A 24,923-nucleotide genomic window follows, 5' to 3' on the forward strand; every position below is an offset into this window, starting at 1 on the left:
TAAGTATGCGCTAAACAAAGCTAAATAGATTTATTCATCGTAGGACTTATCAATGACTTTAATACACTTCTGATCACCAAGAATCCCCAAGAGGGGCACAGGGAATTTCTTGTACTTACTTGATCATGGAACCCTTTGTCACAAGACATTCTGAAACATACTTTGGGAAACAATGCACCCAAAGACCTTCCAAGTTTCTAATCTGTCAGTCCAGTGGTCTCCACTGTACCTTATCTGATGCCCAAACTCCCACTCCCTCACCCCCAACCAGAACACAGAAGACAGCCCAGTGTCAAAGTGAATGCTTTAATGAGTGTTGCTCAGAGAGAACCAAGTCTCTCAACAGCTGCTGCCAGCTTCCACTGTCCCCAGCTCGCTTTGTTGGGAAGGTGAGCTAGCTGCCTGAGGGGTGGGGATCTGGAGTCTAAAGAGTGAGCTGGGGCAAAGGGAGGTTCAGGAGGCACCCTGTAGGGCTCCTAGGGGTGTGGCAAGGGGGCATGGGCCTCAGGCTGGCCCCTCTTCAGGCATTCCTAGCAAAGCCACAAGAGGCTCAAGGGGCGTGGGAGTCTCCATGGGCACAGGGTGTGTACGTTCATGCTTACGCAGATCGCTGGCACTCAAGAAGGCCTTGGGGCAGTGGGAGCAAGTGTAGGGGCGCACAGAGCTGTGGGTGCGGCTGTGCTTGCGCAGCCCAGCCCGGTCTGAGAAGCTCTTGCCGCACTGGGTGCAAGGAAAGGGCCGGAGCTCTGGGTGTGAGCGCTCGTGCCGTCGCAGCAATGTCAGCGTGGAGAACGTCTCCTTGCACTCCCGGCACACAAACTGTGGTGGCTTCTCATCAACCTCCTCACCCCCTACCTCACCTGCTCCCCCCAAGGGACCAGGAGCCTCCCCAACCCCAGCGTCTTGGCACTCCACATGCTCCACCGTCATGCCCACCACTTGCCACTGGGTGGCCATCACACCACTCGATTCAGGGGGTAGCCCTAGCAGCCCTGCTGGAGGGTCCCCTAGCCCTGCACTTGCTGCGGGAGCCGCTGAACCCTCGCCTGCCACGCTCACAGGCAGTGCCAGTCCCACCACTAGCTCCTGTTGTGGGGGAGCCCCTGTGGCCTCGCTACTTCGATGGGTCCGCTCGTGCTTCCTCAGGCTTGATGATACCACAAAGGACTTTCCGCAGGCATTACAGTGGAAGGGGCGCTCCCCCGAGTGCACGCGGCTGTGTTTAGTGAGACTGGCTCTCTCGGCGAAGGCTCGCCCACACTCTTCACAGCGGAAGGGCCGCTGGCCTGAGTGCACCAACGCGTGCCTCTTGAGGTCCCAGGACGCCACGAACGTCTTGTCACACTGCAGGCACTTGAACGGCCGGTCACCCGTGTGCACCCGCCGGTGCATGGCCAGGTCCGCCGGCTGCCGAAAGTCCTTGCCGCACTTCTCGCAGCGGTAAGGCTTCACGCCCTCGTGTGCCCGCTGGTGGCGCCGGAAGCTCGAGGGGTCGGAGAACATGCGGCCGCAGCGCGGGCACAGGAAGGGTTTCTCGCCAGAGTGAGTGCGCTCGTGGCTCTGGTAGGAGCTGAGCTGCGTGAAGCCCTTGCCACAGGCCGGGCAGCGGTAGGGCTTCTGTGCCGCGTGGATGCGCTGGTGGCATGTGAGCGAGGACGAGCGGGAGAAGCTCTTCCCGCACTCTGAGCAGAGGAAGGGCCGCTCACCGGTGTGGGACCTGTGGGAGTGTGGAGGACCCGGCGTGAAGGTGGCAGGCCCATCACCTGACCCCGCTGCCTCTCTGCACTGTAAGTCAGGGGCCCCTAACATCCCTGGGGCCTTGGTCCAATCCCCTACGGGACACAGGGCTACACTCCAGAGTAAGGCTGGGTGTCTAGATGCCAGAAAAGACTCCTCTCTGCACACCAAAGACCTGGACAGCCCAGGCCCAACTCACACCTCCTGGGCTCCACCAGAGACACTGAGTGGCCCAACTTCAAGCTCTGCCCCCTTTCCTGTTGTCCAGGAACCTAGGCCAATCAGATCCCAGTCCCCTCCTCCAGGGCCCCATTACAATGCAGTGTCCCCGCCCCGGACCTACCAGTGGCACCAACTTCTCTGCGGTGCTCAGCCCATCCCCACAGCGCCATCCCGCTCACTTTCCCATTGGCTCATTCCACTCTTGGAGATCCAACCCCAGGCCCCATTGGTCACAGGACAGCCGCTGTTGTCCCACCTCTGCCCCATTGGCCCGCTCTTCCCACCCGGGACCAGCACTGAGCCCTCACCGCTCGTGGTTGCGTAGGTCCTTGAGCTCGGCGTAGGCCTTGCCGCAGCGCTCGCAGCCGTAGGGCCGCAGGCCGGCGTGCGTGCGCCGGTGCTTGCGGAACACCGAAGGGTCGGCGAAGCTCTTGCCGCAGTCAGCACAGGCATAGGGCCGCTCTCCTGTGTGACCGCGCTGGTGGATCTTGAGCTTGGAGAGCGCGCCGTAGGCCTTGGGGCAGTGAGCACAGCGGAAGGGCAGCTCGCCGGCGTGCGAGGCCAGGTGCACTCGCAGGCACACGGGCTGCATGAAGCGGCGGCCGCACTCGGGGCAAGGGAAGGGCTTCTCGCCGGTGTGGCTGCGCCCGTGACTGCGCAGCTCGGGTGCCGTTTTGTAGGCCTTGGGGCACAGCGGGCATGCATAAGGCCGAGGCTTAGCCGCTGCACCTGACACCTTGTCCCCGCCGGCATCCTCCGCTTTGGCTTCCGTCTCCGGCTTCAGCTTCACCTCGGCCACCTCCTCTGCACAGTCTACAGGCCCGTGAGTAGCAGCATGGCGCGCTGCCCGGGGCGCATTTGGAAACGTCTTGGTACAGGACAGGCACTTGTAGCGGCGGCCGGAGCGCTTATAGCCGGGGGATGGGGACCCTTCCTCCGCGGACTCCACTTCCATGGCCTCGATGGACAGAGCTTCTCTGTGAGAGAAGCAAAGTTAGACAGAAGACACATCCCTTTGCCATTCTCCAAGGCCTCTCCTCACGGAAGCCCTCGCAAGCCCTCAGAGGGAACCCTATCTTAACTGCATTTCCCACCCAGGGCAGCCACATCCTTCCTTCCAAACATTCCTGGGTCTGACACTCTGCACTCAAGCTTCCACTCTGGTCTGTTCACTGATGAAAGGAGTTGCACCAAGTGATCTCAGAGGGGCTAAGAGAGGAGGCTGCCATCATCAAAATGTTCACCTGCACTTCCTTCTGGGCTTTTCTAAACCCTGTGGCATTCCAGAAGGCCCAGGTTCCAACCATCTCACCATCTTCCTTCTTCAGCTCAGCATATGAGGCCTGTACCGGGAAGCAGGGTCCTGTGCAAAGTTGCAGGCACAGAGGCTACACAGATGTGTCTGGCCTGAAGATCTCCAAGTGCCCAGGGAAGACTGAGGTAGGTCCAGAAGAGGGCAGAACCAATAGGCTAAATGTGGTGATTGGCACTGTCTGTCTGGGAGCGGTAAGTCCCCAGCATAGGTATTTGTTATTCCCCTCTTGTTGGTTAGCTTTTAGAGGCAGCAACTGTTCACACAGAATTCTGGCCTTGCACAGCTGTAAGGGACTCCACCTCGGACAGGAATCCTGCTCCACTCTCTGCTCTGGAATCCCTGTTGGGCTCCTGCTCCCACAGATCTGGCAATGGGGAGCTCAATTACTCTCAAGGCAGCTTGAGCCACTGCTAGCAGTTAGAAGCCTCTGAGTCATAATCAATGTATCCCATCTAGCTTGGCCTCCTGGGACACCTGGCTCTAGCTAAGGCTCCTTCTTTCTCAGTTCAGAGCCCAGACACCCTCCACCCAGCTGCCCCTGGGAATCATGGCTGGGAGGAAATAGGATTATCAGCTGCATTAGTCTTAAAACCAGCTCATCCTCCCTGGGGGATGAAGGGAAGAGGATTATGGCAGATCCACTTAAGGAGTGCTCAGCAGCAGCTGCTGGGGGGCGGGTGGGATAGGGGGAGGATACTGCTATAGGGAAGGGAGGGGAGGGGAGGGGAGCCAGGTGTATCCAGAAGCAAGGAGGGGAAGATGGAGGCCTGAGTTCTAGTGCTCCTTTCTAGGCCTGTTTCCTTATCTGTACACCTCAGGGGTTGGTGGCTTCTAAATTATGACCCAGGGAGGACACAGGAGCCCCTAGAGTGAGTGGCAAGGGCTGCATCTTTTAGAGTGAGCACCCTTTTGCCTGGTGGCTCTGCCTCAGTCCTTCACCCATACACACGTAAACTAGTGTGCATAGGCAGCTGAAGCCTTCTCCTTAAAGACCATATGATGTTCTGTACCCTGCTCAGGAACTTTCCATCACTTCCGTCACACCATGCAAATTCCCAGGTCCTTTGTAGCTGTTTCGAGGCTCAATCCTTTCTTTGAGCATCATTTCCCCCAGGAAGCTCTTCCTGCATCTCCCCTTTGGTTTTTGGCCCAACTCTGTCCCACCCTTAGCTTGGTTTCCCACTAAATCCTGAGGCTGAAAGGTGAGTGAAAGGGCTCGAAGTCCAGCCTTCCCCATGGCTTGAATTCCCCTACAGTTTCCAGGGGGTCCCTCCCTATCTCTGGGCGACGCACTCACTACCTCCCTTCCAGACCGTCTGGACAGTCTGACTGACAAAGTTTCTCCTTAATAAAAATGAGAGGGGCCGCCCAGTGGCCTAGTGGTAAAATTTGCACACTCTGCTTCAGTGGCCCGTGGTTCCTGGGTTTGGATCCCAGGCATGGACCTACACACGGCTCGTCAAGCCTTGCTGTGGCGACATCCCATATACAAAGTAGAGGAAGACTGGCACGGATGTTAGCTCAGGGACCATCTTCCTCAAGCAAAAAGGAGGAAGATTGGCAACAGATATAGGCTTAGGGCCAATCTTCCTCACCAAAAAAAAAAAAAAAAAAGAAAGAAAGAAAGAAAGAAAGAAAAAGAAAAGAAAGAAAAGGCGCCGCCCAGTGGCATAATAGTTAAGTTCACACCCTGTGCTTCAGCGGCCCAGGATTTGCAGGTTTGGATCCTGGGAGCCAACCAGATACTGCTCATCTAAACCATGCTGTGGTGGCATCCCACATATAAAATAAAGGAAGATTGGCACAGATGTTAGCTCAGCAACAATCATCCTCAAGCAAAAAGAGGAAGATTGGCAACACATGTAAGCTCATGGTGATCTTCCTCAGCAAAAAACAAAACAAAACAAAAACCCAAAAATGAGAGCTCACATTTACTGCGCACTTGCTAAATAACACGCAGTATCCTAAGTTCTTTACATGTATTAACTAACTTAAACTTCATGTCAGCACTATGAGAAAAGTTCTATTATTATTCCCTTTCACAGATAAGGAACAGAGGCCCAGAGAAACAATACAGCACTGTGGTTAAATGCACCATCTCTGAAGCCAAACAGCCTGGCTTTGAGTCTTGCCTCCTTCATTTCCTAGCTGTGACTGTGCAATTTACTTCGTGCCGTGGGACTTCAGTTTTCTCACCTGAAAAATGGAGGTAATAATAGTACTTACCTTACAGAGTTGGGTGAGGATTGAATGAGATAAGAATAATACTGCCCTCAATTTTTGAGGGTCTTCTCAGATCCAGACACTCTGCCGAATGCGCTGCCGTACTGAATTCTCTCATGGCTTCTTGAGATAGGGATTGTTATCCCCATTTTATAGGTGAAGGAACTGAGGTTCCACGAGGGTTAGTGACTAGCCCACAGCCACACAGCTAGTTAAATTGCAGCTGGGACTTGAATCCAGGGGTTTAACTTGCCTTGAGTTGTTGGGCCCTTGCTCAGTGGTCTGGGCCCCCCTAGGCTTGTCTGCTGCCTGGGCCAGCCCCACAGAACCAGAACCCTGAGCTCAGGTCGCACACTCGTCTTCTCTCATCCCTGCAGAACTGCTTTGAGACCAGAGCCAGCACCCTTTATGTTTTGATTTCCCTCTCAGAGGGCTGGACCCATGGAATCTGAGCTCTTCGCCTCAATCTTCCTATCTGTGACCCAGAAGCTGGACAGCTGGAGGGGTAAATCTCTCCTCCTAAGGCACTTCCCAGGGGAAAAGGTAGGGAAGCACCAGGTTGGTCCCAGCAGGCACCTAGCTCCAGGAAGAGCAGAGGGCCAGGCAGAGTAGGCAGGCCCCTATCTCAAATCCCCCCATTAGCTCCTCACTCCACTGTTCACTAAGGACTCTTCCGCCCACCACTCCACAGAGTGATGTTTCTTCCAGTCAGGTCTGTGAACCCCCTGCATGAGAACAATCATCCAGGGAGCACAGGCTAGGACTCAGAAGTCTGTACTTTAAACACACACTCTGAGTCATTCCAACCAACACTCAACACTTAAGAACCAAAGACACATGGTTAGGTCTTCATAGGCTTCTAGGAGAGAGGCATTTTTACTACACCTCTTTTTCAGATATGGAGATTAAGGCCCCCATAAGGGAAAAAACTTGCACAAGGACACATAGCTAGTCAAGGAGCCCAGACTCAAACACAAGTCTTCAAGCCCCTATGCTGGGCTCTTTCTCTATCAGTCTTCATTTACTTAAGGTTTATTAGCCAAATCATGAGACTTTCCACTCCCCCAGGACAGAGACCAGGATCTTTTCCATGGCCGGCAAGGAAGGCCCTGAATGATCTAACTCCTGCTTACTTCCTCCCCCACTCCTCTTCCCTGGCTTGGTAGGCCTCACCCACACAGGCTCCCCCTTTATTTCTCAAAGAGCTAAATTTCTTCCCATCTCAGGGCCTTTGCACTAGTAGTTCCCTCTGCCAGAATCACTATTCCCCAAGGATCTTTGTAGCTATCTCTGATTTCATTTGAGTCTCAGCTCCCTGTCACCTTCTCAGAGAGGGCTTTCCTGACCACCTGTCTTATGCTCTCTGTACCTTTGCTAATCACTCTCTACCCTCCCTCTTTAGTTTCCTTTATGGTGCTCATCTGGAGAGCATTCCTTGCAATCTTACCATGGGCCACGTTATCATTCTAAGCATTTTATGTGTACTAATCAGGCAAAACCACACCACTGCCTAGGGTTTGTTATGGACTGAACACACACATGCAGGGAGGACAGGCCATATGAGGACATAGTGAAAGGTGGACGTCTACAAGCCAGGAAGAGTCCTCACCCGGAACTGAATCGGCTAGACCTTGATCTTGGACTTGCCAGCCCCCAGAACTGTGAGAAATAAATTTCTGTTGTTTAAGCCCTCCAGTCTGCTTTTTTTGGTTATGGTAGCCTGAACAGACTAAGTTAAACAGTATTACTGAGGCACAGAGAAATGAAGTAACTAGTCATGGTCACAGGCAGTATTCAAAGCCAGGTGGTCTGCCTTCCAAACTTGTGCTCTCTGTCCTGATTCTTGCTTTGGTAGCACTTACACATTTTATGGCTTGGTGGTTAATCCTCTGTCTCCAGCACCAGAGTCTCGGCTGGCAAAGAGCCAGGAACCTTTATTATTCTGTATCCTCTACATCTGGAACTGTGATTGGTGCCCCAAAACAAAGTGAATGAATCAACCTCTGAGATGGAATTCAAGCCCAGATCTCTAGCCTCTGCCTCCCCCATAGGAGGTGTTTATGAGAATGTCCATCAACAACTATTTATTAACCAAATTTCTCTGCCTTTCCAAGTTCACAAGGTCCAAATATTGCCCCAGTATCCCACAGTGGATTCACTGCTCTGGTGAGGGAGGCCTGTCTGCTTCATTACTGGCTTAGGAGGGGGATGAAGTCCCACTGCCTGAACAGGCTCTGAATACCAGGGATGCAGAGATTTCATTCCCAGAGAGCATAGGCTAAGACCCTGCAAGCAGGTAGGAGGTGAAAAGGAGAGACTTTTTATTCTCTCTGCACCTCAGTCTCCCTATGTCTAAACAAGTAGTCATGGATAGGCCTCATAGGCCATGAGACATCTGATGAGATGACAGGGAAACTGAACTGTGCAGCGGTGAGGGCTATTGATCTCCTAGGCCTCCAATCTGGTCAGTTCACAGCCGAATCCCAAGCTATTTTTCCAGCCCCAGCTCCAGCGGCAGTGTCCCCCTCCCAAAAGCGACCTAAGCTCTAGCCACAATTCACCATTCTCAAACTTCCCCACCTAAATGCATCTACACATGCAGTTCTCTGCCTCGGGAGCCCTTGCTTGACTTCTCCCATGGGAAAACTCTTGCATCCATCAAATACCGGCTTCCCCAGTGCCCTCAGGTACACTTGATAGGCAGTGGAGGTAAGGGCGCCAAGGCGCTCTTGGCCTCAGTTTTCTCATCAGTAAAATGGGGTCTCTGAGGCAAGTGGGAGTTTGAAGGGGTTAGGGCCTAAGAGATGGACGGAGGAGGGGCCGAGAGCTGCAGAAACTGCGCTTTTCGTTCCCTGCAACCGTCTATGGGTCAGCGCCCCCGCCAGACAGACAGCCCCGCAGGGCAGGGCCCTGGGCTTACTCGTCTTGGAATAAGCCCTGGGAAAACGTGGCCTCGGAGAACGTGACAAGGAGTGAACGAAGAATGAGAGAATGGACAAATGAATGGACCAAGGGCCGGACGCTGGACAAAGGCCTGCAAGATGGCGTTCTCTAGGACCGCAGGAACGGCGGCCAGGACCTCGGCCGCGGAGGGGGGCTGCAGGCACTGGGGACCCTGCAAGACGGGCCGCGCGCCTAGGACAAAAGCCCGCAACATGGCGGGCTCTAGGACCCTCGGGCCCGCAACGTGCAAGGCGGGCAGCCGCGCCAGCCGAGCCCTAGCCTCCGCAGCAGCCGACCCGCGGGCACAGCCGGCGGGTTCTAGGACCCGCTGGGCCCGGAGCCCGCCCGCGCCCTCCCGGGGCCGCACTCCTCCTGCCCCGCCCGCGCTGCTCGCGCCAAGCCAACCCCATCCGCCCTCGGCACCCACAGGGAAACTGAGGCCTGCTTGGGTTGCGTCCGCGCTGGGGCTGCCCGGGCTTCCTGCGACTCCCCGCCGGCGTTTCCTACCTGAACGGACTTGGGCTGGCTCCGTGGCGTCAGCGGCAGCTCCTCTCCCCGACGGAGCCCGGGACTCTGCCGGGGAGGAGCAGGCGCTAGGACCCAGCGCCGAGGAGGGGAAAGAGGGGAGGCGGGGCCGGCGAGCGGAAGTGGAAGGGAGATTTCCTGGCTAGGGAGGAAGGCAAAGTTTGCCCGGGCACTCCCAGCCGAAACTGACCGAGAAACATCTTGCGAGGGGTCTGTATGGATGCTAATGACAGGGGACGCCGGACAGGTTTACGGTATACACCAGGCTATTGCTATCTTGGGGCCAGATCACCAAGAACTAGAGGGTGGGAGGACAGAAAGGCCATGTTCAAGATCTGTAGTACCTAAATCCGCTTATATGCCACAACATTTCCCTTGATAGCGAGAAGTGAATGAAGCTCCCTCAATCTCTCTTGGGAAGTTTTTCAGAGAGCCACACGAAAAGTGTCGCCAAAGTACTGAGGCCACGGCTGCAGAACCCTTTTTCCTCTTCTGAGCTCAGCTAATATGCACCGGAACGACTTTTGCGGCTCTTGCCGGAAGTGTGGCTAAGGTTAGTGCTAAACAACGCAGCGCTTTGACCTACATGGGCGGGGTCAGAGTAGCGTTTGCGCTGCTTCTCCGCTACCGCCGGAAGTGTGTCTTTGTAGACCGGTTCCTTGGAGGCGGGGCAGGAAGTGTTCTCAAGGCGGATGTTTCGCGGGGAAGCTTTTGCGGCTAGGACACTTCCTGTTTCCTAGTAACAATAGGAAGTGTTCGCGGAGCTCGGGGTATACTCCTTGGTCGTGTTAGCTGCGCCCTCTTTCCTCTACCTCCTTCCTTCTTCCCCTTCTCCGTTTCCTCTTTCTCTCTCCTCCCACCTCAGGAGCCCTAGCTGAGTGTACGTGTGTGCGAGCGCGAGAGCAACCCTTAGCCACCCTTTGGGGCGCGCGGATGCGGTTAGGGTGAGGGTCCCAGTGCGCAGGCGCGCTCCCGTTCGCGGTCCCCAACGGACGCACCCGCGGCGGGAACGAGAAGGGGCCACCCGTGTGAGGTAGGGGTCCTAAGAGCAAATTGGCTGAGGAGATGAGTGAGGCGAGAGGACCTCATTGAGGGTTGATTAGGAGACGTGACTCTTGAGCTAAGGGCTTTGTGAGGTGAGAATTCGGGGAGCAGGTTCAATGAGGGGGTTTAGAGTCGGAGATAGGAGTTGTATTGAGGTCCCGTGGGAGTGAAGAATCAGAGTCAGAGAACGCCGAGGTGCTGTAGGAGGCATGGGGGGGGGGGGGACCTGCAATGAAGAGAGCAAGGATTTTGGAAACAAGATTGCTTGAGTCAGCGTGTTTGCTCGTGTGTATACCGGAATAACAGGTGTTGCAGTGTGTTGTGAGGATTAAATGATACAGTGAATATTCTTCACTTAGCACAGTGCCTGGCACATGGGAATGCTCAGTTAGCATGTGTTGCTGTCATCCTCAGTATTATGAAAGGAAGTAGAAGAAGAAATGAGAAGGGATGAGGAGGATAAAGTGAAGGAGGCATGGGAAAGCAAAGGGTAGGGGGTGAAGAACAACCTGAAATAGGAAGGAATTTCCAAGGTAGAAGATAGTTTGGGTTCAGGGGAAGTAGGTGAAGGAAGTGGCCCAGAGAGACTTTTAGAAATCAGACTTTGTGACCCTGAACGGAATAGGGGAGGTGGGAGAACAAGCCAGCCCTTTCTCTGAAGGAGGCCTCGAACCTCACCTCTCCAGCCCTCAGCTGTCAACTGGAGAAAGAGGCTGCTTTTTCACTTCCTCTGGGTTACTCTGTTTAGCTGAGGGATGAAGGAGAAAGGATTGGACTTATTTTATTGAAGGTCCTAGAAAAGGCTTAGGTTTCCTTTCATGATGTCACGGGAGGTAGATTGGTTTGTTTCAGAATTATAGAGAGCAGAAGGTTAGGGACAGTAAGACTTTTTGGATTTGGTCTGAAGAACATGATAACAGGTCTGTGACCAGAGGTGGGTGTCATCCCTCTAGACTTTAGTTTCCTTATCTGTACCTCTAGGGATGCATTAGACCTAGGGGAGCCCCCCTATTTGGGGAACTTGTGTGCAGGGAGGCCTTAAATGATGGTGCTTCCTGAGTAGATCCAGTAGAAAGCAGATCTCTGGGCATTGCTGCTTGGGGAACCTCTCTGTGACCCCTGGTAAACTTGTTGCTCATAGAGCCAAGAGACAAAGTTAATTCAGGCTTTCCTTCTGACCACTGCCCCCTCTTCCTAGGCCTTGGCCCCTCCATCAGAGGAAGATGCTGCTGCCACCTGCTTGCTCTTCCTGAACCTCCAGGTGTCTGCCACACTGCCCCATGGAGGACTTGCCCACCTCACTCAGCTGCTCTGACTGTCAGCGCCACTTTCCTAGCCTCCCAGAACTGTCACGGCACCGTGAACTGCTCCATCCATCTTCCAACCAGGATAATGAGGAGGCTGACAGCATCCCTCGGCCCTACCGCTGTCAGCAGTGTGGGCGGGGTTACCGTCACCCAGGGAGCCTGGTCAACCATCGCCGGACCCACGAGACTGGCCTTTTCCCCTGTACCACCTGTGGCAAGGACTTTACCAATCCCATGGCCCTCAAGAGCCACATGAGAACTCATGCTCCTGAGGGCCGCCGCAGACGCAGGCCCCCCCGCCTGAAGGAAGCCACTGCATGCCTCCAGGGGGAGACAGTGTCCCCTGACTCCTGGGGCCAGAGGCTTGGCCCTAGGGAAGGCTGGGAAAACCAGAAAAAACATACTGAAGAGACATCTGGCTGTGAGTCTGGGCCTGATCCCAGGGCAACTCTGGGCACTTGGGAAGATCCACCTACCAGACAAAGAGAAGTCTGGGAAAGCCAGCCAGATCCTGAGGAGGATGCAGAGGGCTCGGGGCCCACTACGAACTCTGCTAGAGCCCCACCGCTCCCCACCCCAGCCAGCAGCCTTCTGAGCAATTTGGAACAGTATTTGGCTGAATCAGTAGTGAATTTCACAGGGGGCCAGGAGCCTACCCAGTCCCCTCCTGAGGAAGAACGTCGGTACAAGTGCAGTCAATGTGGCAAGACCTACAAGCATGCCGGGAGTCTCACCAACCACCGCCAGAGCCATACCCTGGGCATCTACCCTTGTGCCATCTGCTTCAAGGAGTTCTCTAACCTCATGGCCCTGAAAAACCATTCCCGACTCCATGCCCAATATCGGCCATACCAGTGTCCCCACTGCCCCCGTGCCTTCCGGCTCCCCCGAGAGCTTCTGGAACACCAGCTATCCCATGAGGGAGAAAGGCAGGAACGGCTGTGGGAAGAAAAAGGGATGCCCACCACCAATGGGCACACAGATGAGAGCAGCCAGGACCAACTCCCCACTACACAGATGCTGAATGGCTCCGGGGAGCTCAGCACCTCTGGAGAGCTGGAGGACAGTGGTCTAGAGGAGTACCGGCCTTTCCGCTGTGGTGACTGTGGCCGTACTTACCGCCATGCTGGGAGCCTCATCAACCATCGCAAGAGCCACCAGACAGGTGTCTACCCCTGCTCCATCTGTTCCAAGCAGCTGTTTAATGCAGCTGCCCTCAAAAACCATGTGCGGGCTCATCACAGACCCCGGCAAGGAGCTGGGGAAGATGGGCAGCCATCAGTGCTGCTAGCTCCCCTGCCCCTGGCTGAGAACACCCACAAAGAGAAGGAGGTCCCCACTACCACCCTGGACCACCGCCCGTATAAGTGCAATGAGTGTGGTCGGGCTTACCGCCACCGGGGGAGCCTAGTGAACCACCGCCACAGCCATCGGACAGGAGAGTACCAGTGCTCACTCTGTCCCCGCAAGTACCCCAACCTTATGGCCCTGCGCAACCATGTGCGGGTACATTGCAAGGCTGCTCGCCGCAGCACAGGCCCAGGGAACGAGGGTCCCCCCAGCCACCTCAAGGTGGAGCTCCCGCCTGACCCAGTGGGAGCAGAGGCAACCACAGGTACAGACCAGGAACATGTGTGCAAACAAGAAGAGGGCACTGATGTCCCCCCAGCAGCAGATAGGACAGCACCACAGATATGTAGCGTGTGTGGGATGCTCTTTGAAGACTCTGAGAGCCTTGAACATCATGTACGGACCCATGGGGAAGAGGAAAACAACAGGTCAGGGACCAGGGTATCACCACCTCGGGCATTTGCCTGCCGAGACTGTGGAAAGAGCTATCGCCACTCTGGCAGCCTTATCAACCACAGGCAGACCCACCAGACAGGAGACTTCAGTTGTGGGGCCTGTGCCAAGCACTTCCATACCATGGCTGCCATGAAGAACCATTTGCGACGCCATAGTCGACGGCGGAGCAGGCGGCACCGCAGGCGGGCTGGCAGTGCTGGCGGTGGGGGAGAAGCCAAATTCCTGTCAGGCGGGAACTGGGCCGAGGAGTTGGTGGGAGACAGTGAGGGCCTGGACTGCCCCCATGACCCTTTAGGGGAAAGATGTAGTAGAGCTGAAGGCAACTTGGAAGGTGATGGGGGCTATTTGCAGGCTGAAGCTGAAAGAGACAAGTGTGGGCTTGAGAGGGATGAGGCCTGTTTCCAGGGTGATATCCAGGGTGATAGAGAGAGAAGAGGCACTGAGGAAGGACTGGAAAGGAAGGAGGCCTGTTTCCTTGACAACTTGGACGTCCCAGTCAATGAGGAAAGAAATGGGACTCACTTCTGTGATGGCCTCACTGGAGTGGACGAAGACCAGAAACCAGCCACTGGCCAGCTCAGCTCCCCTTCCCATTCTGCTGAAGCTGTCACTAGCTGGCAGGCTGAGGTCTCCCACACATGTTCTGACTGTGGGCATTCTTTCCCCCATGCCACCGGCCTGCTGAGCCACGGGCCCTGCCACCCACCAGGCATCTATCAGTGCTCCCTCTGCCCGAAGGAGTTCGACTCTCTGCCTGCCCTGCGCAGCCACTTCCAGAACCACGGGCCCGGGGAGGCAGCCTCGGCACAGCCTTTCCTCTGCTGCCTCTGTGGCATGATCTTCCCTGGGCGGGCTGGCTACAAGCTTCACCGGCGCCAGGCTCATGGCTCTTCTGGCATGACTGAGGGCTCAGAGGAGGAGGGAGAAGAGGAAGGAGCAGCAGAGGCAGCCTCCACTCAGAGCCCCCCACTGCAGCTTTCGGAAGCAGAGTTGTTGAATCAGCTGCAGCGAGAGGTGGAGGCGCTGGATGGAGCCGGTTATGGGCACATCTGTGGCTGCTGTGGTCAGACGTATGATGACCTGGGAAGCCTGGAGCGTCACCACCAAAGTCAGAGTTCTGGGAACACCACAGACAAGGCTCCCAGCCACTTGGGAGAGTCAGGTGATGCCACGGGAATGGTTGTAGACAGTGTCTTTGAGAGCACAGTGACCTCTCTTTCTGGGGAGGGTGGAGACACAAAGTCTGGAGAGGGAATAAGTGCTGTGGTTACAGATGGCCTTTGCATGCAGGGTGAGGAAAGTTCTCTGGAGGCCCAGCCCCGCCCCTTCCGCTGCAACCAGTGTGGCAAGACCTACCGCCATGGGGGCAGTCTGGTGAACCACCGCAAGATCCACCAGACTGGAGACTTCATCTGCCCTGTCTGCTCCCGCTGCTACCCCAACCTGGCTGCCTACCGTAATCATCTGCGAAACCACCCACGCTGCAAAGGCTCAGAGCCCCAGGTGGGGCCCATCCCAGAGGCAGGAGGCAGCAGTGAGCCCCAGAACATGGGAGAGGATGGGCTGGCGCAGGCAGAAGTGGGGAAGTTCCAGGAAAAACTTAAAGTGGAGCCCCTGGAGGAGGTGGCGAGAGTGAAAGAAGAAGCATGGGAGGAGACCACTGTGAAGGGGGAAGAGATGGAGCCAAGGTTGGAGACTGCAGAGAAGGGCTGCCAGACTGAGGCCAGCTCTGAGCGGCCCTTCAGCTGCGAGGTGTGTGGCCGGTCATACAAGCATGCTGGCAGCCTCATCAATCACCGGCAGAGCCACCAGACTGGCCACTTTGGCTGCCAGGCCTGCTCCAAAGGCTTCTCAAACCTAATGTCCCTCAAGAACCACAGGCGCATCCATGCAGATCCCCGGCGTTTCCGCTGCAGCGAGTGTGGGAAGGCCTTCCGCCTGCAGAAACAGCTGGCCAGCCACCAGCGGGTCCACCTTCAGCGGGGTGGGGGTGGGGGCACCCGAAAGCTGACTCTGGAAGATCGGCCTTTCCGGTGTGGGCAGTGTGGACGGACCTACCGCCATGCTGGCAGCCTCCTGAACCACCGGCGCAGCCATGAGACAGGCCAGTATAGCTGTCCCACCTGCCCCAAGACCTACTCCAATCGCATGGCCCTGAAGGACCACCAGAGGCTGCATTCAGAGAGCCGGCGGCGGCGTGCAGGGCGATCCCGGCGGGCAGCTGTGCGCTGTGCCCTCTGTGGCCGGGGCTTCCCTGGCCGGGGACCTCTGGAGCGGCACCTGCGAGAGCATGAGGAGCAGACCAAAAGTGGTCGGGGAGGCTCAAGTGGCACAGAGCACAGTGAGGGAAACCTGGTTGATGACCAGGGACTAGAGAACAGATTGGGTGGTACTGAGTCAGTACCCCAGCTGGAGGATGGAGACACGAGGCCAGGAGAGCAGAGTCAGAGCCCCATTAGGGCAGTAGGTTCAGAAGCCACAGAGCCAGTATCTTGGGGCATGGGGAAAGCAGATGGGTTGCAAGGGGACAGTGGACAGGTGAATCATGATGGAGATTGGGTTCCTCAGGGTCATGTACTGGCCAAGCCAGAAGACAAGTCAGGGGACAGTGTTTCCAGGACTTCTTGCCCCCTTGGCAACAGCCAGCCCAATGGAGCTAGTCTGAGTCACGTGGATAGCTGGGACAATGGAGATAGCATACCTCAGCTCCAGCCAGAGAGCCATCCCTTTTCCTGCAGCCATTGTGGCAAGACCTACTGCCAGTCGGAAGGCCCCTTGAACCACTACAACACCTACAAGACAGACCACCGCTATTGTCTGCTCTGCTCCAAGGAGTTCTTGGATCCTGTGACCACTAAGAGCCACAGCCGTAACCACATAGCTGCCCAGACCTTTGCCTGCCCTGACTGTGGCAAGGCCTTTCAGCACCACCATGAACTAACCAGCCACCTGCAGACTCATGCTAGGGGCATCAGTCAAGTGCCACCTCAGATAGAGGAGGCCAGAGGTCCCAAAGCTGGGACTGTGGAGGATGAGGTGGATCTCCCCGTCCAAGGAAAAACCCAGAAGGCCCCATCAGAAGCCCCCAGGCCTCCAGGAGAGAATGCTGGGAGAGCTAATGGAGGGCAAGGAGTAAAGGCCACAGTGGCTGAAGATGAAGAGCGGCCCTTCCGCTGTGCCCAGTGTGGGCGTTCCTACCGCCATGCTGGTAGCCTCCTGAACCACCAGAAGGCCCACACCACTGGACTCTATCCCTGTTCCCTCTGCCCCAAGCTTCTACCTAACCTGCTGTCCCTTAAGAACCATGGCAGGACCCACACGGACCCAAAGCGTCACCGCTGCAGCATCTGTGGCAAGGCGTTCCGGACAGCTGCTCGGCTGGAGGGCCATGGGCGAGTCCATGCACCCCGGGAGGGGCCCTTCACCTGCCCCCACTGTCCCCGCCACTTCCGCCGCCGCATCAGCTTCCTGCAGCACCGGCAGCAGCACCAGGAGGAATGGACAGTGGCCAGCTCTGGTACGGGGGCATGAATGGGCTTGGGCAGAGGATCAAAGGGTCCCAGAGCAGGTAGGCACACCGTGGAGGGCAAAATCTGGCCCAAATGTGGGTGGAGGAGCAAGGAGTGAGAGAAGAGGGTCACATGGATTCCAAGAGGTGGCTAGGGGCTTGGATACGGAGTGAAGAAACTGGTTTGAGGATGCTGCCTTTTGAGTGGCTGAGATCTGAACCCCTGCGTCAGGTAAATAGATAGCATGGTGGGGTGGGGTGGGGTGGGGCAGGGAGTGGTCAGGGGCAGAGGCAGCTGTTTGGGCTCCTTTGCTGTGCTGGAGCCAAAGAGGAATGGTCTTTTTGTTTTAGGAGGGGAGGTAGCTGGGTACCATCTGGCTACTATATCTGGGAAACTTCCTGATCCAGCCAGTAATGATTTCCAGAGAAAAAGATCATTTAAGTTCTGCTCTTTCCTCGAGTAGGCAGGGACCCAGGGAATGAGGAAAGGGGCATGGGAGGCACCCCCAGACTGGACTGCTTTGTGGCTTCAGTGCTGACTTGGCCAGGGACACTGGGTCACTGGTTGGCTTCTAGCTCCCTGGCCTTCTTGGCCTGCATCTTATCTCTGCTCCCTCTCCTCTTTTCTTGGTAACTAGACTTTTGATCCTTTCCTACCAGTATTGCCCCACATCTCTTCCCTTCTGACTATTCAATCCTTTTCCTCTCTCTCTGCTGTGGATCTGCTTTTTAGGATCCAACCAAACCACTCTTTCCACCTGCACACCCCCCTCTCCATCAGCACACCTTTAACTGGAGGACTGAGTCATAGATAATTGTTTCTTTGAAGCTAGGCTCAACTGTAGTAACAACAGTCATTAACTCCTATCTCCCATCCTCTATCGGGGGAATCTCCATGGAAAGTCACCTCCACCCAGCCCTGCTAGAGAATGAGGCTGTGGTGGAGTGAGACAGCTTGTTTACTCAGCAAGCCCCAGGCTCAAGCTCTCCACCTCCTCTAGAGATCTGTAGCCTTTCTCTCAGGACCCATTCCATTTAGTGGCCACCAAGGGTCGGTGTCCTTGAGATGGTGGACCCTTGACCTGAGACTGTCAGGGAAAGAGGGAATGGTGGGTGAGATTCCTCTGAGAGGGCTGATGAGATGGCTTTCAGGATCAAAGATTTCTTGTGACCTCAAAGGAAATGAGCAAGGAGCCAGTTAGCCAGGTCTGAGGAAATAATTGGGAGTTCTCCTACAGGCCTCTGGAGCCATGGGCCGGGGGAATGGCCTGCAGGGCTAGGGAGGGGGGTGTACAAGCTCTGTGGGGTTTGCCACCCCCAGTCAGTGACCTCCTCTCTCTCTCCCCAGGAGCCCCAAAGGCACCAGCGATGGGAGGAGGGGACTTGTCATTGCCTCTTCCACCCACCCCAACGACCCTACTCCTGGACCCTTCCCCCAAGTGGCCTGCAGACCTCAGCTTCTCCCTCTGAACTTCAAGTCTCCAAAGATCAGAATGTGGGGTGGGGGGTGGGGGTATGTGTTGCAGGGAAAGGCTTGATTTCCATGTTTTGCTCAGGAGTAGTTTGGGCATCCCCATCTCTTCTCTCCTCTCCCCCTGCGAAGAGGACCCAGATCTGGCTTCTTTCCCAAGGAGGGGGTGAGGTGTTCTTCATGTTCCGGTCCTTGAAGGACTCCTTCCTCCAGCCTTTGTCACCATGCTCTTCTCTATGACCAGCCCCCCAAGAAAGCCGGTGCCAGGCTCTGGCGTGATGCTGGGCCACCCTTGCCAACCAGATTCCAATACCAGGGAGAGGCAGATTCAGAGACAGCCACAGTGGGAATGTTGCCTGTGGAAGGGGAGCCTTTTGCTACAATTTGTAACTTATTTTCTAAAGTCTATTTTGTAACAATTTATTTAAGTTTTGGAAAAAAGGAAAATTGCTCCCCCCAAAAAGAGAAATTTTCAAAGTTCATGGCTGGTGTGATTGTATCCGAGGGGATGAAGAATACGGAAAGCTGGGGACGCCTGCATTGGACAGCAGAGCTGGGTGTCGGGGATCTTCCACAGGTGACATCTCCCTGTCCTGCAGGGTGGGGAGTGGGGGCAGCTGCCGGTCCAGGCAAGCTCCTTCCCAGAGCCCCCTGGGCTGTTGGGCCTGCCCCAAGTGCCTAGGATCATGTGGGTGGGGGGACTGGGAGAGGGCAAGGGGCAGTGATGCAGGAATTGCCTCACTGTGTTTGCAGCATCCCAGAGCCACCTGTCAACAGCCAGCTGGTTGGCCTGTCAGCGAGAGGAAGGAGGTATAGGGTTGGTCTCATCCTCACAACCTTCCTCCCTCCCTTGAAGGAAGAGGACGGAGGTGTTACTTATCCCCTATGACAGATGAGAAAATTGAGGTTCGAAGAGGCTGAGAGACCTGCTCTAAGTCACACAATGACAAACAACCAGAATTTGAATCCAAATGGGTCTGTCCACTGCTGACCCCACCCAGGGCACCTACAGGTGGGTCAGAACAGGTCTTTTCCTAGATTGAGAGAGAAGGGGTCTGGAGAGGGAAGTGTTGGCAGGGAGGTCCCAGGGCCACATACTCCTGTTGGCCAGGCAGCTTCCAGTGTCAGCCTCTGGCTCCGGCTCCTCAGCGAAGTAGACCTGCCAGTCCAAACTGCTGACCCACTTCTCATAGGCGGGGAGCGCCGCGAAGACTGCAGGCCTTGCAGGGCCTTGACAGGCATCTCCAAAGCTGTGTAGCCCAGCCAGGAACCATGTGCCCCTCACCTCATGCACCAGTGGTGCCCCAGATAGGCCCTGTCAGGGGTCAGGTGACACTTGGTGACTTCCTTTTCCCCCTAGGCAGCTGTTGGGGACAGAAGGGGCTAAGGGCTGGGCTGAGGCTCTGGCTGTTTGGGAGCCATTCAGCAGAAAGGCTGAGTTCCAAGTGAGAGGCAGGTGCTGAGGCCAAGCCTGGCAGAAGGTCTGTTCATGAGTTGCAGGGTGAGGACACTTAAAGAGTCTGTGGGGTGAGGTTTGGGGGACTGGGGCTCACCTCACAGTGGGGCGGCTCACCCACAACACTGGTACACACCATCCCTGGCAGAATGGTGATGCCATGGCTCCCAAGGGTTGTATGCAGCCGGCTGCAGGCCCTGGGCCCCAAGAGGGTCACAGGCACTGCCTGAGGGGAGCTGGTGCCTGTAGGGAAAGGAAAAGACCCAGCTGCCCCAGCGGCCTCTAGGCTAGATGGACAGCTGCTGGTGGTCCTGTCTGACATACCTGCTCCTTGGGCCAGCCCCAGGACCCAGCCACGTTCCCCATCAGGCAGGCGGTGGTCAGCGTAGGGCAGGCAGAGGGGCCGCAGGCTGGGGCCCAGTGTCACAGGCTGGGCCAGCAGCAGGAGGGCCACATCATAGCCCCCCTCTGGGTGGGTATAAGCCCCATGCAGGATGAGTTGCTTCAGGCCCCACTCCTCTGGTCCAGACCCCAGCCCTACACTCCATTCCTCTGGGGTCTGGCGCCTGTGCAGAAGCAGTGTTAACAGCTTTGGGTGGCAGGGCTGCCAGCAAGGGTGGGGGGGCACAAAAGTGAGGGAGATAGGGCTCACCCAATGAAGCAGTGGGCAGCAGTCAGCACCACCACCTCTGATATCAGGGCTCCGCCACAAGCCAGCTTCCCTTGGTGAATCAGCCTGGCATCCCAGGGCCATTGGGAGGGAGCTCCTGCTTGGGGACCTTCTCTCCTCAAGGAGCCACAGGCTGAAACAGACGATTACATCATTTGCCTTCTTGATACATGCTCACTGTGTGCCAGGCCTGTGCTAAGTGCTTCCTACGCACTATCAAATCCTCACAACATCGTTTTTAAGTTGAATTTTGTTACCCTTGTTACCAAAGGTAACCAAAGTCCCAGAGAAGTTAAGTGACTTTCTAGCTTAGGAACCACAGGCAAGTAGCAAACTTGGGATTCAAAGGCCAGGGCTTAAGCTTTTAACTGATGGCCGAGTCTCATGGGAGTGGCCTGCTCATCACTCCCCTACGCCACCTGTCTGCATCCCTCTGGGCTTGGACTGGCCCCAGAATTCTTGGCTCACTAGTGCTTCTCTTACCATCGAGACATAACTTCCGTCTCAGGAATTATTTTGCATGCAATTTACATGTTAGTCACTTAATGCCAGATTTCTGAGTGGGAGCCCTGCCCTGTCCAATCTCAGCCAGACCTCAGAGACCCCTCTTCTTACCTAAACTCCCAGCCCATAAAGTTCTGAAGCATCTGTGCCTCTCAGCCCTTAAATGGGGCTGTTCTCATCCTAGGGGCTGAAATGGGCCTTAAAAGCCCCCCTAGTTAGCCCCTAACAGTGTATGGGTGCCCTGTATCAATTCTGTATTCCTAGCTGAAATTTGTTTCACTGTGACTTCTACTTGCTGCCCAGGAGTTCTCATGCAGGCCTGGGTGTCCCCACACATCCCACTCCTCACACCCCCTGTTCATACCTACACAGCTATCCTCATCACTGATCTCTAGCGTCTCTGGGTTCTGGGCCAGGAAGGCTGCCCCTTGAGCTCGGGCCTGCAGCCAGGAGCTGTGAGCAGCCGTGTCGGTCAGCAACACAGGAGTGTCTTCCTGGGCACAGTTTGATGCGAAGCTGATGATCCCAGCCTGAACCCAGTGTCCATCAGGCTCGCGGCACAGCACAGGGCCCCCAGAATCTCCCTGGAGCCAGGCAGTGGAGTCAAAGACAGACACCTGAGCCCCAGCCCTAGGCTAAGGCCCTTCCACTGCGGCCCTTCCACCCATCCCTGTGGATCGAGTGCTCAGCCCAAGGCTAGGCCTCCTCCCCCTCAGACCTGACAGGGCCCCTGCACCCCAGGCTGGGCACCCCCACACAGCATCCCAGGCCGGGCTGGGCTGGCCAGCAGCCGCTGGTGCAGCCGGTTGTAGAGACAGTTACACGTGGGGCGGCTGATTAAACGCAGGCGCAGATTCCGTAGGGTCCTGGGAGCTGGCAAAAGAGGGGGTTGGGGCTGGAGTCTAGGCTCTGGGGAGCAGGGGAGACTGGGAGCAGGGACAGTTGGCAATTCAGGCTGGATGACCTTGGGCAAGCAGAGTGCCTCTGGGCTTCAGTCTGGGACAGCACTTACCATCACTGGTGTCCTGATCCCAGCCAGTGGCCCAGCAAGAGGTCCCAAAGGGGAAGCGATGGGCAGGTTGGGGCAAGCAGAGGGGTGTGTGGGCCACGGGGTGGGCAAGCTGCAGCAGGGCCAGGTCTGAGCCCTGGCTGTAGTGGTTATAGGCCCTGGGCAACTGCAGAGCAGTCACCCCCACCTCTTCAGCCCCTGGGCTCAGCCCCTCACGCTGCAGAGAACCCAGGACAACTGACCAGGAGTTCAGTTCTGTCATTGCTGCCCTGGAAGGGGAGGGACAAGGCCAGGCGTTGACTGCAAGGAGAACAGTGACACCATGGGAGACAGCACAGGTAGGTGAAAGATGGACAAGTATCAGCCCATGGCTTTAGGCAAGGTCCTTCCTTCTCCCAGTCTGTTTTTTCACCTGTAATGCTTCTACCATGAAAGTTTGTTACGGCATATTCTCAATAAGTGGTACTTTGTTATTCTAAGGGCAGGGATCAGTTTTGCGAGGTTTGGGGACAAATTTTCCACCCCCCAAAGCCAGAAACCCTGTTTGACCCCAGCCATGACTCACTTTTCAAAGCAGTGGGCGGCGGTGAGGACCCAGGTGCCTGCCACGAGGGACCCACTGCAGACGTGGACCCCCTGCCTCCTCACACTGGCCTGCCACGGCCACTCGCCAGCCACTGTGTTGCCCTCCTGAGGCTCAGGGGGGCCAGGGCCGCGCTGCCCACACGCTGTGGAGAGGAGTGGGTCAGGGTGACAGCATGTCCCTGCTCTGTTCTCACCCCAGGCCTGAGCTAGACCCAGGTAAGGCCCAAGCCCCACGTGCCCAGAGCTTACCACACTGAGCTGCTTGAAGACCTAGTAAGAGGGGGGACTCAGGTGAGACCTGGGGAAACCTTACCTGCCTGGCCCAGGTGGAACAGACAGGTTTAGGGGGAAAGGCTCTGGGTCCTTGCCTATGACTCTGTGGCTACCTCACCAGCCCCTCCCAGAATGAAAATATTTATATGAGATCAAGAAACAGCTTTTATTGGAACCTATTCACAGCATACACTCAGTAATTAATCTCTGCCTCAGCTGTGCTCAGCACTCCTCGGCCTGAGGAGCAGGGCCTGGGGTTCCGCTTGGGACCAGGCCAACCCTCCTCCAGGCTTCAGAACCCAGAACTTCTGCCCCCACCTTGAGTCAGGGAGGCGCCCCGGTATGTGGAGAGCATTAGCTTAATTGTGCCCTCAGCCATGGAGGCCTAAAAGGAAGGATTAGAAGCCTGTGTCACGTCCAAATAGGGGAGGGCTCCAAGAGATTGAGACACACCCCACCCATTCTGGCGACTCAGACTCCCCGACCTTTCCAGAAACTGCCAGAAACTCTGCCAAAGGGTCCCCTGCCCTGCCTATTCCCCATCACAGGCACACACAAACACACCCATTGAACATCTGAGCCAGGAGAGATGGAAGATATGTAAAGACGGGGAGACTGATGCCAAAGGGCCCCAGAACTTGGCTAAGGGCAATCTGGAGGTAGAGAGGCAGGCAGGGTGGAGGGTACACACACAGGCACAGTGACAGTTTCTGAGGACACAGACTGTAATCCAGCCCAAGAAAATCACACCCATTTTGACACAGACGGCCACATACACCTCCCCACACACAGAACTAGACACAGTTACATCGCCACAGGCAGACTGTTCCCTCACACACACCACGCTTCAGGGGCTGCTCGGACAGAGGGTGGCCCATGAACCCCCACCATACCACTTCTGCCCCACTCAAAACAGATAGCTCACCCTCTGTGAGGACCACTGCTCCCAGAATGAGCAGCCCTGATCCCCAGCTCTGCTTCATGCTGCTCCAGGCCACTCTACCGCCTGTGCTCTGGTTCTGAGAGGCCACCTGGGTCTTCCTAGCTCCACCCCTGCTCCGCCCCCAGTTGGCTAGGAGTCAGATGTTCTTGCTTTTCCTGAGTTGGAAGGGAGCCAGCAGATCCTAGTTCTGGGGCTGTGGCTGTGTGACCCTGGGCTATCCACCACTCCTCTCTGGGCCTCAGCCATGGCCAGACTGCCTGGGTTCAAGTCCCATTTCCCTCACTTACTACTTGAGTGACCTCGGACAGTTAGCCTGTCTGTGCCTTGTGTGAAAAACTCAGAATTGTTGAATCTGAAAATGCTTAGTCCAGAGCCTGGCATAGAATGAACTTGCTCCCAGCATGGAAACAATCCTCCTGGAACCGTGAAGGGCACTTTGTGCAGGAGCTCCCAGTTCTTACTTTGCAGCTTCCTTGCCTCTCTGCTAGGCCCAGGTCCAAGTGGGTTTCACATAGCTTCTCCCATCTTGCTTCAGAATCAGTGTGTGCAGAGCTGGGTGTCGAGGGGCTACGACTCTGCTACTTGCTGGCTATGAGACTGGCAAATCTTAGAACCTCTATGCCACCGTCCTGGGAAATAGGGTTATAGTGGTCCCCGCACTTCTGGCAGGTATTGGAAGACTCAGTAGGAAGGAAGAACACTCAGGGTGCATCCTTTTTTTCCTGACTTCTAACTCAGGCCAGCCCAGGCTGTGCAGGAACCCTGACCAACACAGAAGCAGCTGTGGCTAGGGTTAAAAGCACAGAAGCGAGCCAACTGGCCCCAGTGGACTCAAATCCTGAGGACTCCCTAACACCCTCCCCAGCACTAGCTGTGTGATCTTAGGCAAATTACTTAGCCCCTCTGTACCTTAGTTTCCTCATCAAGAAAGGGGTAATAACAGTACCTACCTCATACACTTGCTATGAGGATTATGAATTAACACATGTCATGTTCTTAAACAGTGCTTGGCCTGTGGGTAAGTGCTCGGTACAAATTAGGGAAAAATAATACAAAAACTGTTCCTGGCCCTCCAGGGCTGCCAAGAATGGCCTGGGGTGGTAGATAAGGCAGCCAGAGGGATTAAGGTTAGACTAGGAAGAACTTCCCAGCAAGCATGCACAGAACCAAAAGGGCAGTTTGCCCTTGCAAGTATGTGCTTGGCCCTCCTGGGAGAGGAGGCCTGGCCCCCGTGGGAAGCAGGGATGAGCTGCTGGCCTGTTTCCTGGGGGTGGGGGCTGATGACACTCCAGGTTTTGCTGACTCCACACGTTGGAGAAGGGACTAACCACCCTTCCTAGGCAGGCCCTCCACTCTTCCTCTGACTCATATCCTTCTAGTCC

General features: G+C 56.0%; 3 protein-coding genes across 13 annotated transcripts; 1 reads left to right on the plus strand and 2 right to left on the minus strand.

The window, feature by feature from the left end:
• ZNF668 (zinc finger protein 668) lies at window positions 1-9,433 on the minus strand. Of its 4 annotated transcripts, none has more exons than XM_046668540.1 (4): window positions 9,310-9,433; window positions 8,948-9,013; window positions 2,268-2,936; window positions 1-1,717 (listed from the first exon to the last, which is right to left on the minus strand). In XM_046668540.1, the coding sequence occupies exons 3-4, from the start codon at window positions 2,912-2,914 to the stop codon at window positions 505-507; spliced, it is 1,860 nt and encodes a 619-aa protein (XP_046524496.1). In that variant the 5' UTR covers window positions 2,915-2,936; window positions 8,948-9,013; window positions 9,310-9,433; the 3' UTR covers window positions 1-504. The 4 variants fall into 4 exon arrangements, with proteins under 4 accessions (XP_046524496.1, XP_046524492.1, XP_046524495.1 ...); XM_046668536.1 differs by lacking the exon at window positions 9,310-9,433 and adding an exon at window positions 3,204-3,302 and having other exon boundaries at window positions 8,948-9,031; XM_046668539.1 differs by lacking the exon at window positions 9,310-9,433 and having other exon boundaries at window positions 8,948-9,073.
• On the plus strand, window positions 9,132-18,735 carry ZNF646 (zinc finger protein 646). 6 transcript variants are annotated; one of them, XM_046668532.1, is made up of 3 exons: window positions 9,132-9,219; window positions 11,208-16,639; window positions 17,979-18,735. In XM_046668532.1, exons 2-3 carry the CDS (start codon window positions 11,290-11,292, stop codon window positions 18,098-18,100), a joined length of 5,472 nt encoding a protein of 1,823 aa, XP_046524488.1. In that variant the 5' UTR covers window positions 9,132-9,219; window positions 11,208-11,289; the 3' UTR covers window positions 18,101-18,735. The 6 variants fall into 6 exon arrangements, with proteins under 6 accessions (XP_046524488.1, XP_046524486.1, XP_046524491.1 ...); XM_046668530.1 differs by lacking the exon at window positions 9,132-9,219 and adding an exon at window positions 9,383-9,518; XM_046668535.1 differs by lacking the exon at window positions 9,132-9,219 and adding an exon at window positions 9,383-9,518 and having other exon boundaries at window positions 11,208-16,690; window positions 17,979-18,102.
• On the minus strand, window positions 18,506-24,867 carry PRSS53 (serine protease 53). 3 transcript variants are annotated; one of them, XM_046668543.1, is made up of 9 exons: window positions 23,524-24,867; window positions 22,306-22,468; window positions 21,744-22,009; window positions 21,450-21,604; window positions 21,096-21,315; window positions 20,210-20,360; window positions 19,882-20,123; window positions 19,655-19,800; window positions 18,506-19,416 (listed from the first exon to the last, which is right to left on the minus strand). In XM_046668543.1, exons 1-9 carry the CDS (start codon window positions 23,579-23,581, stop codon window positions 19,108-19,110), a joined length of 1,710 nt encoding a protein of 569 aa, XP_046524499.1. In that variant the 5' UTR covers window positions 23,582-24,867; the 3' UTR covers window positions 18,506-19,107. The 3 variants fall into 3 exon arrangements, with proteins under 3 accessions (XP_046524499.1, XP_046524498.1, XP_046524497.1); XM_046668542.1 differs by having other exon boundaries at window positions 18,506-18,891; window positions 19,200-19,416; window positions 19,655-20,123; XM_046668541.1 differs by having other exon boundaries at window positions 19,655-20,123.
• Window positions 24,868-24,923: the final 56 nt, after the last annotated feature.

The sequence above is a fragment of the Equus quagga genome, chromosome 7 (genome assembly GCF_021613505.1).
Source record: "Equus quagga isolate Etosha38 chromosome 7, UCLA_HA_Equagga_1.0, whole genome shotgun sequence".
Classification (NCBI taxonomy): domain Eukaryota; kingdom Metazoa; phylum Chordata; class Mammalia; order Perissodactyla; family Equidae; genus Equus; species Equus quagga.

Excerpts from the sequence above, each read along its gene's own strand:
- ZNF668 (XM_046668536.1), bottom strand. The coding sequence starts at position 3,274 with ATGGTGAGATGGTTGGAACCTGGGCCTTCTGGAATGCCACAGGGTTTA. Across the intron at positions 2,937-3,203 it reads AAGCCCAGAAGGAAGTGCAG|AGAAGCTCTGTCCATCGAGG; the intron begins GTGAACATTTTG and ends CTTCTCTCACAG. Across the intron at positions 1,718-2,267 it reads GACCTACGCAACCACGAGCG|GTCCCACACCGGTGAGCGGC; the intron begins GTGAGGGCTCAG and ends ACACTCCCACAG.
- ZNF646 (XM_046668532.1), top strand. The coding sequence starts at position 11,290 with ATGGAGGACTTGCCCACCTCACTCAGCTGCTCTGACTGTCAGCGCCAC. Across the intron at positions 16,640-17,978 it reads ATGGACAGTGGCCAGCTCTG|GAGCCCCAAAGGCACCAGCG; the intron begins GTACGGGGGCAT and ends CTCTCTCCCCAG.
- PRSS53 (XM_046668541.1), bottom strand. The coding sequence starts at position 23,581 with ATGAAGCAGAGCTGGGGATCAGGGCTGCTCATTCTGGGAGCAGTGGTC. Across the intron at positions 21,316-21,449 it reads GGGTGCAGGGGCCCTGTCAG|GGAGATTCTGGGGGCCCTGT; the intron begins GTCTGAGGGGGA and ends GCCTGGCTCCAG. Across the intron at positions 20,124-20,209 it reads GCTGCCCACTGCTTCATTGG|GCGCCAGACCCCAGAGGAAT; the intron begins GTGAGCCCTATC and ends GCTTCTGCACAG.